Source organism: Culicoides brevitarsis, chromosome 2 (genome assembly GCF_036172545.1).
Source record: "Culicoides brevitarsis isolate CSIRO-B50_1 chromosome 2, AGI_CSIRO_Cbre_v1, whole genome shotgun sequence".
Taxonomy (NCBI): Eukaryota; Metazoa; Arthropoda; class Insecta; order Diptera; family Ceratopogonidae; genus Culicoides; species Culicoides brevitarsis.
In genome coordinates this window covers 17,866,264-17,879,155 of record NC_087086.1, presented here as the reverse complement: position 1 = coordinate 17,879,155, position 12,892 = coordinate 17,866,264, and the positions used below count along the sequence as shown (strand labels likewise).

The following is a 12,892-nucleotide window of genomic DNA, read 5'->3' as shown; positions in this document are numbered from 1 at the left end:
TGTTTACTCGTATATCAGGCAAGCAAAATCAAATATGTATAATTTATAATTAGACAAATGTTTATTTTAATTTAAATTAAAATTTTTGGTGGTCGTGGCTCTCGAATATCACATTGCGAGGCTACGAGCGAGAGAGACAAAATTATGCGGAGGATGAGTTTTTTGTGCGGTGTACATTATTATTACAAATAATACTTAAAAAATTCATGAAATTAATGAGTTGTGTTTAAATTTTGTGCTGTTTTTATTTATAAATGATTGAAATTGTTTCCTCCTATTTACCATAAAAACCTAAAAAAAAAGTTCAATTAAATAGCAACAAATTAATTTGTTTTCACAATTTCTCCTCTTGTCTCCCCTTTTGAGCAAAAATCTCGTTTTAAATGTTAATTTTGTTTGTTTTATATAATAAAATGGAGGAATTTTCATCATTCAACGAAAATTGCTGTTAATTTTGATCGCTTTATGGTCAATTTCGTGCTTTTAATTGAAATCAGGCGTAAATTTAAATGCTTTTAACTGAAATTAGGTGAAATTTCGCATAAGGAACGAGGAAAAACGTAAAAATTAGCGATAATATAATTTTGACTTATGCTCCAATTATGCTAATAAAACCGCAATCACTGCTAACCTCGTCTTCAGTAAAAAAAAAAATTGGTGAAAATTAAATTTCACCTTTTTTTTTTTGTGTGATTTTACGTTTCACAAGATTCACGGATTAATTTTCTCTTTAAATTTTTTTTTAAGTATTTTATGATTATTGCATTTTGTTCCATTTCGAGTGTAAAACTGAAAATTATTACTTGACTCTTCTTAATTTTGCCCCAACCGCAATTTCGACACGGAAGCCTCATTATTTGTGTATTTTTATTGCGAAGTAACTTTTATGGCGTCTTTTTAGAGTAACTCAAAAAAAAATATTATTGCTCAATTCGAGTACGAGCAATTTTTTATGGTAATTGTTTTCGCATAAAATTCACTCGTCGTTGATGACTAAGTCGTGATAATCGAAAAAAAAAATTTTTTTTCTGCAATTTCAGGTGTTCAGCTGGAATTTACATTAATCCAGAGTGCGAGAAGTTCATTAGAATCCACTTTAAATCGTTCTGTCTGCATTTGCTGTGCATGTGTAAAAAGGAAGGTAGCGAACAAACATACACGTCCTCGCAACAACAACTGCGTTTGAAATAACAATGAAATGCTTTTTCTGCAGCAGCAACGACAGCATCAGCGGAACACGAAACTGGAAACGAAGAAAGGCAGGCAAAAAAATTGTTTTCAATGCATCGCACGTCCCTTTCTTTTCCGTTGTTTGTGTTTATACTGCAGAGATTATGTTTGCTTTTGTATTCGCTCCGACTCAAAACATTCCCAAGGATTCATTCACGCGCTGCATAGGAATAAAAAGACATCACTGTACGAGAGAGAAAAAATTTGAATATGATTATTTTCCGTTGTTTGTTCGTTCATTTGTTTGTTGTTGTTGTAGAGTGGTTGTTGCAACGAACGAACGAGCGACTGAGCTTAATTTTATTCCTTCAAAAGATGCGATAAGTGAGTAAACAATAATATTATCGGTTTTGCGAAAATGATGTTCTTATAATAACAATAGTAAATAAATATATTTCAACGATTGCAAGTAACCGAGATAGTAAGAAGTAATATTCAGTACTTGAAGTAACAATAACGATTGTCTTAAACTTTTTATTAAATAAAATTTAAAAATTTTAAAAAATTTTTAAGGTTGTTCACAAAATTTTATAATGTTGAAATTTTTAAGAAAAATTAAAATTTATTTATTTAGAAAACAACCTTTAAGACAAGTTTAAAAAAAAATTCATGAAGTATTTTTAAAAAGTTATTCTAAAAGACACCAAAAATGTTAAAAATTTCATTTAAAATGATAGATTTTTGATGTTTTTATTCATATTATTTACCTTTATTCATATATTACATTTTATTCATAATTTTAATTCAATAAATTTATTTTAATTTGAAAAAAAAAATTAGAGCAATTTTTATGAAAAATATTTTTAGAGAAGAAAATCCATGCTAATATACAATTTTTAATACAAACTTTTTTAAAAAATTTAAAAAAAATTAATTTTATTTTCAAAATTTCTTCAAATTTTATGAAAGCGTATTTTATGAAAATTTTCATCCCTAAAAAAATTTTTTTAATTAAATTAATTAATTTTTTCAACATTTTTTGACAAATTAAAAAAAAATATTTCTGGAAATGGTTTCAATTTAATTTAAAATTTTTAAAGACGTTGAAAATGTTTTGGAAACGTTAAAAGTTAATTTTTGAATTTTACAAAATTTCAATAAAATTAAACTTTTTTTTATAAAAACATTTTTAAGATAAAATAATGACCAAATAATTTAAAAATAATTTTTAAGAAATATTTTTTAAAATAATTTTTGGAAAATAAAAAAATAAATTAAAATTCAATAACAATATCAAAGAAAATAATTCAAAATTAAACAATTTTATAATATTTCCATATGAAACAGTACTAAAAACGAGAATCTATATAAAATTTCTATATCCCCTATGGCTTTTATTTCAAAAATTTAACACGAATTGGATTACCCTAATGGAATAAACCGTCAAATTATACTAAAAATAACTAAAAAAAATAAAAATCTATAATTTTTGTTAAATCTCAAAATTTTTTAAATATTTCAATTATTTTTTACAGAAATATTAAAAAATCATAGTTTGAAATCTGCTTAAAATTTTTAAATGTCAAAAATAGCAGAAAAAAATTACTTTGAGCAATGAAAAATTTTAAAAATCTGAAACTCAATTAAAAAAAAATTATCAAAAATACCTCCTTTGCTTTATATTTATCGACTTCACATTAAAAGAAAAATCTAAATTTATATGAGTTAAAAATTTCTTCATTAAATATCTTTTTTTTACAATTAAAATATTTTCTACGCAATTTCCATCATCTGTTGCACCGACATCGGATTCCACTGATTTCCTCCGTCCTGACTAACAACGCACACAGACCTGTCGATATAGCAAAACAACTTCCCGACACGATAAACTTGCTTCCCATTTTCCCTCCTGCCGGGCATCGGCGCAAAAATAATTCCCCGTTCCGCGCATCGTTGCGACACAATTTCCTTGAATTCCAGCTGAGGCGGCGCTCCCACCCGAATATCCATGAGTGATGGTAAACTATCGCCGATAATTGGGGCGGGCGGTGGCGTTGGAACGTTATCTGTATCCGGAGCTGTGACGCCACATGCACGTGACATAAGTTCAAGTGCACGTCGAAAATGATCCTTAACTTGCGGATGTTGCAGAAAGGCGTCATTAAATTGCGATTTCCATCCTTGATACCATCGCGACACTTCATTAAAGTTGGGATTTTGGTTGAGCCAAACAACGAGAATTTGCATCCAGTTGGGGAAAAAGTTCCGATCGAATAAATGGACCATCACTTGTAACGAGAGGATTTCATGCCATTCCCAAACTTGATTGAAAATTTCAATTTCCTGTTGAAGCGGATTAATTTGCAACTCACGAAGTCGCAGCTCCAGCTTTGGGACGATATTTTTGGCGAGAAAGACTTCCATGTCGTCAGCTGCGAAAACGCCTTTCCACGGGTTGATCATTAAACGAGCGGATCGATCTTCGGGCGACCATGCCTTGAGAGCTTTCGATAATTTGTCACGAATCACCGGATAAACGGTCGTTTGCATTTTCGTGCCCAACAATTGAACCCACGGATGAATCCACGTGTGAATTGGCACGTGATCCGTCAACGGATTCCAATCGTTTACGCTGAACGTGAGTTTCGCCAAAACCATTTGATCGAGAATGTTGTCGAGAATCCATTCGGGCAACAGGGGCGCCCAAGCATCAAGTAACGACGCCATCTCATGCGGTTGTCGGGGATTCCAATTAGCCGAAGCAGCACGAATTCTCGGGATAATGCCGGACCAAATAAGTACGGAATACGGATCGAAGATGTCTTTTGAGTCATGCGGCTTGATATCTAACAAAGACATCCACTTTTTGATCAACGAAATTGGTTCGGTTGGATTTTCAAAAGGTTCCCAATGTCGCAACGACGCATTTACGAGAGGCGCGATGACACCTGGCACCAAATCTTGCAATTGAAACTCCTTATATTCCGTGGGGTAGTTGACTTTTAGTTGAATAAACACTTTTTCCGCATCTTCGAGTGTCAAATCATCCGTTGGTTTGACAATTTTTTCGACTAATTCCAACGCAGACTCGAGTGTTGTGAGGTAATCTTTCTCTAACTCGACAATTTTGTGTAAATTTTCCTTTTCTTGTTCCAGTTCGGCGATTCGTGTCTCGGCAGCGCGTTGTCGTCGATCGTGTGCGATAATTTCCTGTTCACTCATGTCTACCAACAAGTTCAAATTGTGCATCAGCTCGGGCAAGGCGAAATTTTGCGTTTCCTTTCGCTCGATATCGTCTTCGTGTTTTGCCTGTCCAAGCGCATGATACCCGGATAAAACTCTTTTTTCGGGTCCCGTCATGTCAATTACCGTTACTTTCGACATTTTTTGATCCAGAATGCCGTAACTCGATTTTTGACCCTTGGCGATGACTTCTTCGACGGTTCTGTAGACATAACGTACTTTGCGTTTCTTGTCGTTACCCTTGCCTTTCCATTGTGACATTTTTTCCTTGAATTCAAGTGCTTCCTTTTCATCGTCGTCAAGTTTTTTCTTGCCAACTTGCTTTTGATCGGCGATTCGAGCTGCTTTTTCCGGCCCATAAGCTCCGATGGCGCCTCGACCTTTACGTAAGAAAGCTTGAACGGGCGCATTTATGCCTTGCAACTCTTTTCCGAGACCTTTTCCCGGCTCGTAACCCATTTTTTGCAACAATTTGCTGCCAATGCCTTTCGTATGGGCCTCCCAGTCGCCCATTCCTTTGGGCATGTTGCTCGGGCGGAAGTTTCGCGTACGAAAACCCGCCATATGGTTCATCGTCATTTCCTCTTGTTCAGATTCGCTCGTTGCTTGTTCACGTTCTTCTTCGCCATCGTCCTCATCTCCGCTTTCATCGTCTTTTTTGCCTTTTATTTGGTTCGGCACGAGTGACGGAGGCTTTTTTCCGGCTTGTTGAACCCCTCCGGCGACGAAATTCAAAGGTTTTGAATAATCTTTGAAGCCTTTTTTACGACGCCCGCCCAATTCAGGTCCAGAATCATCGGAATCGCCAGAATTATCAGCCCAAATACCTGAAAAATGATGAAATTAAGTTAAAAATTACAAAAAATATGAATAAATTAACACACCGTAAATCGCTTGGTTCTTTGTTGGTCTCCTGCGATTGCGATTTGGGTTAAATTCGTTGTCCAAATCGTAGTCGGTGATCTCAAATCTCTCATATTCCTCGTCAGACATCTTTTTTTAGCTCCTTTCCCTTGTGATTTCAATAAAAATTAATTTTTCTGCATTTTATTCGTCGGGTTAAACGATTGTAAACAAAACAAATGTCGCCGATGCAACTTCAGCTGAACGCAAATCGCAAGTGAGACGAATGAAAGTGACTTTTTGACAGTAGTTGTCAAATAAATCGACTCGAAACACAAACAAAAGACATTTTTTGTCACATTTTCATCCAAATTTCACCGATTTTCCTGCCCAAAACCACAGAAAAATGGTTCAGGTGAGTTTTTTGTCGGCCTAACTTTGCGTTTTAATGTTTGGAAGTGTCTCAAAACGTGAAATAATGTGATTTTTTATGCATTTACAGGCCGCTGCACTCGAAAGCGAAGGCATGGAAGATGGAACAACGCATGAAGAAGAGAACAATTTGCCAGCTGCACTAAAGCTCCTGTCTGAAATGAGTACAAATGCTGAGCAGGTCTCGTCACTCGTGGACCAGATGCTCGAACGGGTGCGTTCGGGCGAGTTCAGCACAGAATACGGTTTAAGTTTCCTCGAAGTAAAGTACCAGATGCTACTCGACTACCTGATCAACTTGTCCTTTGTGGTGTTGCGCAAAACGACGGGCCAGACAATCGAAAATAATCCCGTGATTGATCGTCTTATCGAAATTCGCACAGTGCTGGAGAAAATTCGCCCGATCGACTACAAACTGCGCTACCAAATCGATAAACTCGTCAAGACAGCAACGACAGGCGTGGAAGACGTCAACGATCCGAGCAATTTTAAAGCTCGTCCCGATTTATTGACGAGTCACGTGACCAAATCCGATTCCGACGAAGACTCAGAAGACGACGACGATGCGGATTCCGACGACGCCGCCACGAAAAAGCTCAAAGATCAAGTTTACAGACCGCCCAAACTCACCGCGATGCATTATGATGACGATCCGGCGCAGGAAAAGAGTCGCAAGCAATTCGAACGTTTGAAGAAACGCGCGTTACAATCATCGATCATCCAAGAAATGAAGGAAGAATATTTAGATACTCCCGTGGAAATCTCCGAAGGATCGAAGGCCGTTCAGCTTTACAATAAGGCACAAAAGGAACGTGAACGCTTCGAAGAGGACAACTTTGTGCGCTTGCCCATCACGAAAGCCGACAAACACAGACAACGACAAATGACGACGTTAGGCAATCTCGGCAACGAAATCACGAGCTTCCGAGACATCAGTATGCTCACGGGCGGCGGAAGTAGTAGGAAAGACGCCGAAATGTCAGGCAAAAAGGGCAAGAAACGCAAAGGAGGTGCCGGAAAGAAGATTAAGGGCAAGAAACGAAAGTTCCATTAAACTCATTTTTCGCGTGAAAACATTTTTTAAAAATATTTCTTTGATTATAATCTTTAATTATTAAGTTTTTATCGATATTTTTGTTCAATTTCTACTTTATTGTTATATTACTTTAATTTTCTTTATTAATTACAAAGTTATCTCAGTCGAGATATTCAATCAGTTTATTTCCCAGATTTATTTTAGTTGATAAAAATTTATGTTATTAACAATTTTGGTTCAATAAAAAAATTACTCATAAAAATTTTTGCTTTTATTCATCGAAAAAAGTTTCAAAGGTTATTTTTGTCACCGAAAAATTCTTAATAATTGTTAAAGAATTCGCATGAAAAATATTGATGTGACATGCACGAAAAATTTCAAGTTTATTTAATGATCGATAAGAAAAGTCGGCATTGAAATTGGATATGGAATCACCGATTAATGCGAATTTATTATAATTTGGACTTTTGTACTTTCTTGGTTGAGTCATCATTGTGTTTATGGAAAATTTTTAATGCATCAAGATTTTTCCTGAAAAATTTATAAAAAATTTTAATTGATTTTTGCTTTTAAAATAAAAAAAAAAAAATTTAAATAATTTTTTTTTATTAAATAATTAATTTTATTTCAAAATTTAAAAAAAAATTATTTTTGATAAAAAATAAAAATATTTTAACTTAATTTTTATTAATTTTATTTTTTTTAATTATTTTTTTAATTAATTTATTTTAGAGTAAAATTTAGTAGAAAAGAAAATTAGATTTTAAAATATAGAAAAAAAATAAATTTTTTTAAAGTACTTTTTTAATTTAAAAAATATTTTTTATTTCAAAGATTTGGAAAAAAATTATTTAAGAAATTCCTTATGAAAAATTCAAAACTCTCAAATCTATGAGAAAATTTCTTCCCTCTAAGTTAAAAAAATATTCCTAGAAAAAAAATTCTAAAAAATTTAAATAAAACATTTCATAAAAATTAATCCACTACCCGTGATACAAAAGATTACCTAATCGTTTATGTCGAATTAAATGCAACGAAATTCTGTGCGATACATCTAAACCCGAAAATTCATGTTGCGTCAACGGATTAAGATTATCCCTTTTTTTATTCCGAATAATTCGTTTCTGCATCATGACAATGGAAAATCTCTGATAGATTTATCAAACAACAAAACTAAAACGGGAAATAACGTAACGCAAAATGGAATTAATCCCATGAATGAATGTAAAAATCCTGATCGACCTGAATGAATACTGGTTCCTGACCCTATTTAAATAATTACAAGATCCGTCAATCAACGTAAAAGAGCTCAAAATGGAACTTTTGGATATGTTAATTACATTTGAGTATTTAAAGATTTATTTCTCATATAAAAATATTAACCTTGATTCTGAAAGGTATGAATTTTAAAAGTTTTTATGAATTTTTAGAGATAATTAGGGTTCGAATAGACTTGAATTAGCAAAAAAGCGATTTACAAATTTTTAACGGTTAATTTTTGAACTGATATTTTCTAATTTTTAGTCTATGCGAACAACATCCTGAACTTCCATGTCAATAAAATCAGGCTCATGAGAATGTCGTTGACCACCTTTTAAATAAATTAATTAATTATTTATTAATTTAATTTTAAATTAATTTAAAAAAATAAATTAAAAATTTAAATTAATTTAATTAAATTAATTTCATTTTTACAAAAAAAAAATAAAATAATAAACATTTTTAATTTTATTTTATTTAAAATAAAAAACAAAATAATTTTCATTAATTTTTAACTGCATCAGCTTCCATTCGACAGCGTCCAGTATGAGCTATGACAAATCCTGGCGGGCAATTTAAATCTATATTTATGATATTTGACTCATAGATGTTCGACTTCCTTTCGTTTATCTTCTTTCCGACTTCTTTATCGAAAATTACTCTCTTGCACGTCACAGATGTGATGAAAATTAAAATACAAATCATCAAAAACGATTTTATCTTCATTTTAGGAGATCTCTGTAAAATAAATTCACAACTTCAAGACCTCTCTTTAAACTTCAAATGAATAAATTTTCAAGAAATAAACAATTTTTATATAAAATAAGCTTCACTTTTTATTATTTTAACTTAATTTAGTTCACACAGACACATCAATAAATAAATAAAACACCTAAATTTCGCAATCATATCGTAAAATGCGGCCTTATCTTAATAGTCTACAACAATAAATTAGTTCGAGGGTTATTTTTTTCTGCGTTTTTTTGCAATTAAAGTTACGTCCACGCCCTCCGACAACGCCTCGTATGGTCCACAACAAATCCTGGCGGGCAATTTAGCGGCACATCGATGATGTTTGCACTGTGGACTGCGGAACGAACTGATTTATGGAAAACTATTCGGGCGGCAATTGTTGAGGTGAATGTTAGGAGGAACAGTAATCCCCAGGCTATCGTTGAGATTTTCATTTTTTATAAATTTTTCTTAATTTCTTCGTGAATTTCTTTTAGCGCTTTTTTTTGTGGTTAATTTTTTTAAGTCAAAAAATTTTTTATGATGTTTGACTCACTCGTGTTAATTTACTGTTTAAAGTAAATCAATATGAAACAACATTTTATATTCAAAATGAATATTTTTGTTATCTTATCTTATCTAAATTCATAAAAAAATGTGATAAAATGACTTAAAATAAGGCTTGATGCATGAAAGGGCTCAAAAATTATTTTAAAAAAAATTGTAACTTAAGATCTTTCTTGTTCAACGTCAAAATCTTAACTAATTCAATCAAATTGAGGAAAGAAAATGTAAATTGCAACAACGTTTCTGAACTTTTCTGAGAAATTAACTTATGGATTTCCGGTTAAACTTCATCTGACGTTCAAGGAGAATTTCTCGAAAGATCAACATTAACGTAAGTTTTATGATTTTCACTGAAATTTAGCACAAATAATTTTTTTTTTCTGATATTTTTTTTTTTAATTTTAGCCCCTTTATGGCCTCATCTCTGCATAAATATCAAATTTTCATGTAAAAATGATAACAACCCATTGGAATTTCTGGTACAATTGTTCCGTCGATCGATAATAAAATACATGACAAGTCACAAGGAAGCGAGGAAACCCCCTCAATTCGCTTCAAATAGCTATAGTTTGCGTCATTGTAGTACACAAAGAGGCGTCTTAATACTGTCGCGACATAATTTCCAAGCTTATCAGTAAAATTCCATTAACAATGAAACATCTGGCCATAAATAAGTCATGACTTGCTTCATTTTATTAATAGCGTTGCAAATTATGACGCAATTATTAGGTCATCGCGGAAGAGCATCCTTCTAAAAGTTTGAGATTTGTCGAATTTTTTATAATTTTTTCACAAGTATCGGGCGTCTCCATCTTGATAATGAGAAAAAATGCAATGGCGAATGCGAGAACGAGAAAAACTGACTCCAGGCACAAGAGAAAGCGATGAATTGGACGAGATTCGACTTCCATGGTTGCTGTGATCGTTAATTTAAATTAAAAACATTATTGAGACAAGCCTTAAAAATATCCCTTTTTACGATGAGCGACATGTGTCGCATATCCTTTTGACGTCTCTTGCAAATTTTTTCACTCTATGTCGTACACGATACATATTGGCAAGCAAAAAAGAATATCTAAGGACTAAGGCGTAACTTTTTTCCAGCGAATTTTTCAAATTTTCCATTAAATTTTGTGATTAATCGACGCGAAAGACGTCGCTTTAGTGCATAAGTGAGTGCCAGGAGGTTTAATTTGTCGAAATTTCGTGTTAATTTTCGATTTCTTCCGCAGGAAACGTGAATTTTCGTGTGAAATTACGACGAAGGGAAAAAGGACTCGCCCTTTGTGTCAGTCGCAAGTGCAAAAAGTTTGTTGTTTGTCGTGAGAGAAGAGCGGAGAAAAGTCTCCCAGGAACACCCGTTCAAGCTGGAAATGGACGCGTATTTAGACACCTTTCGCATCTGGGATCAGGAGTCGAACATCAAGGAGTTGCACACAAGCGAACAAGTGCAATGCAACATTTGCTCCGAGGTATTTGACGTGCCATCGATGCTCTGACATTTCCTCGATGTCAAGGACAAATTCGAGTCGATGGACGAGTCATCGTCGTCTTTCTTGCAAGGGGCACTCTCGTCGTCCTCGTTGTCTTTGTCGCCGCCCTCGCCAACGCCAGCAACGCAGCAAACGCAGCACCAGCAGCAGCAACCACAAAATCGCCAACAACAGCAACTAGATCATCATGCGACAATCAATCAAGCCACCATGGAGGTCACATCCTCGCCCGAAAGTGACACAGTTGAGATCCAAGTCGAGACTTCGACTGTCGTTGCGAGTCCCGGCGACGATGACGATTGCGAAACAATGGTCCTGGATGGCAACGGCAGCAATAATAGTAACTTAATAAATGACAATGACACGGGTTCGACAACGGAGTACGTCGAGATACTCGAGGACTATACGGAACCGATGTTCCCCGAGACCAATATCGAGGTTGAAACGAGTGGCGTTGTGACAGACGACGCAAATGCCTCCGCAACAGCCGCTACCTTACAAACAATAATTACTGAAGCCGCCCATTCATCATCGGAACCTGACAAATCTTCTTCTTCTTCTTCTTCTGCAACTTCGAATTCTTCTTCAACTTCGCTAGCATCGGCACCGCCATCCCAAACACAACCTCAGATTTACTACATTTACAACAGCAGCAAGTCGCAAACGCAGAACAACGCTAATAACGCCGCCACTCCCACCACAACAGCAACGATCAAGCAAGTCATTGAATCGAATGCCAGCACCACGATTGTTCAGAAGAAAAATGACGATGAGGGTCCCGCTGTCGCAGATGAGACGAAACAACCGCAATCCGAGACGAAACTTTTCATGTGCGGCGTTTGCAAGATCATCTTGGAAAAGCGCTATTTGGCGAATCACATGAAGAAGCATTTGCAGCAAGTGAATGAGACGCACACGTGTCGCATCTGCAAGGATACTTTTTCGCGCAAGATGCTGTTGTCGGTGCACATCAGTCAGAAACACTCCATTTTCACCAAAGACTACGTCTGTCAAATCTGCAAACTGCCATATGATGAGAACAACAATGACTTGCATGGCGGATGTCATTGGTTCTGTAACATCTGCTCAAAGACCTTCATGACGAAAGCCTCCATGGTTTGTCATTCGCGGATGCGTCATAATCGTAAGTTGAATTTTTCTATATTTTTCTTTATATAGTTAATTAAAAGTAACACCAAGTGAAACTAAACAATTTTTGCGATGCTTCATTATGGAATCTAAAAATAGAAAAACGAAAGAAAAAATTTAAAAAATATTATTATCAAGTTTACTTAATTCTTCAAAATAATTTTTATTAAATCTTAATATTCAAAATATTTTTTTTACAAATTGTTATTTTTGAGTTTTTCATTTAAAATCATAATAAAAAATTAAATACTTGAGTAAAATTTCAAATATCGAAATTTTTGTTCAGTTTTTTATCTGAATTTCGTTTAATTGATTTAATTTAATTTTAACTTTGATTTAAATTTAATTTTAACTTATAAAATAAAAAAAAAATATTATTTTTAATTAAATTATATATTAATTTAATTTTAATTTTAATTTCACTTGATTTTTTTTTTAAATTTATTTCAATTTTTTTATTTTTTTTTATTTAATATTGAATTATAAGAAAAAAAAAGGAAAATTATTTAATTTTTTTTTATAATTTTCTCAGTTTAGAAATTTTTTATCACATTTTTTAAAAATTAACTTATTTATTTTAAAAAAAATTTGGTCAAAAAAAATTTCATTTTTATTTAAAGAGGTCTAAAATATTAACTTCTTTAAAAAAAATATTAATTTCTTCTAAAAACCATCAACAGGCAATCAGGGAAAATTCGTTTGCGAATTCTGTGGCAAACACTATTGGGACAAGGCAACGCTCGAATATCACGCGCGCGTTCACGTGGGCGAAGAAAAGGTCGTGCCAAGCACAAACAACACCAATAACGGCACAAATAATGGCGCAAGTACCTCAAATGGCGGCAATACGGGAATCCAGCAAGATGGACAAAACAATGCCCCAGTATTATTTCTACTTCAACTCTAGGAACAATCGCCGCAACAGCAAAAACAACAACTCGTTACCAATACTGTGAGCATGAAAAAA

General features: G+C 33.8%; 3 protein-coding genes across 3 annotated transcripts; 2 read left to right on the top strand and 1 right to left on the bottom strand.

Annotated features, from left to right (window-relative positions):
• Positions 1-2,891: 2,891 nt before the first annotated feature.
• Positions 2,892-5,464, bottom strand: LOC134830288 (septin-interacting protein 1-like). The gene is made up of 2 exons (XM_063843716.1): positions 5,298-5,464; positions 2,892-5,240 (listed from the first exon to the last, which is right to left on the bottom strand). Exons 1-2 carry the CDS (start codon positions 5,404-5,406, stop codon positions 2,944-2,946), a joined length of 2,406 nt encoding a protein of 801 aa, XP_063699786.1. The 5' UTR covers positions 5,407-5,464; the 3' UTR covers positions 2,892-2,943.
• Positions 5,465-5,576: 112 nt separating this feature from the next.
• On the top strand, positions 5,577-6,964 carry LOC134830381 (neuroguidin-like). The gene is made up of 2 exons (XM_063843845.1): positions 5,577-5,671; positions 5,759-6,964. Exons 1-2 carry the CDS (start codon positions 5,663-5,665, stop codon positions 6,740-6,742), a joined length of 993 nt encoding a protein of 330 aa, XP_063699915.1. The 5' UTR covers positions 5,577-5,662; the 3' UTR covers positions 6,743-6,964.
• Positions 6,965-10,656: 3,692 nt separating this feature from the next.
• LOC134828644 (myoneurin-like) lies at positions 10,657-12,832 on the top strand. Its single transcript, XM_063841626.1, has 3 exons — positions 10,657-10,755; positions 10,801-11,920; positions 12,606-12,832. Exons 1-3 carry the CDS (start codon positions 10,657-10,659, stop codon positions 12,830-12,832), a joined length of 1,446 nt encoding a protein of 481 aa, XP_063697696.1.
• Positions 12,833-12,892: the final 60 nt, after the last annotated feature.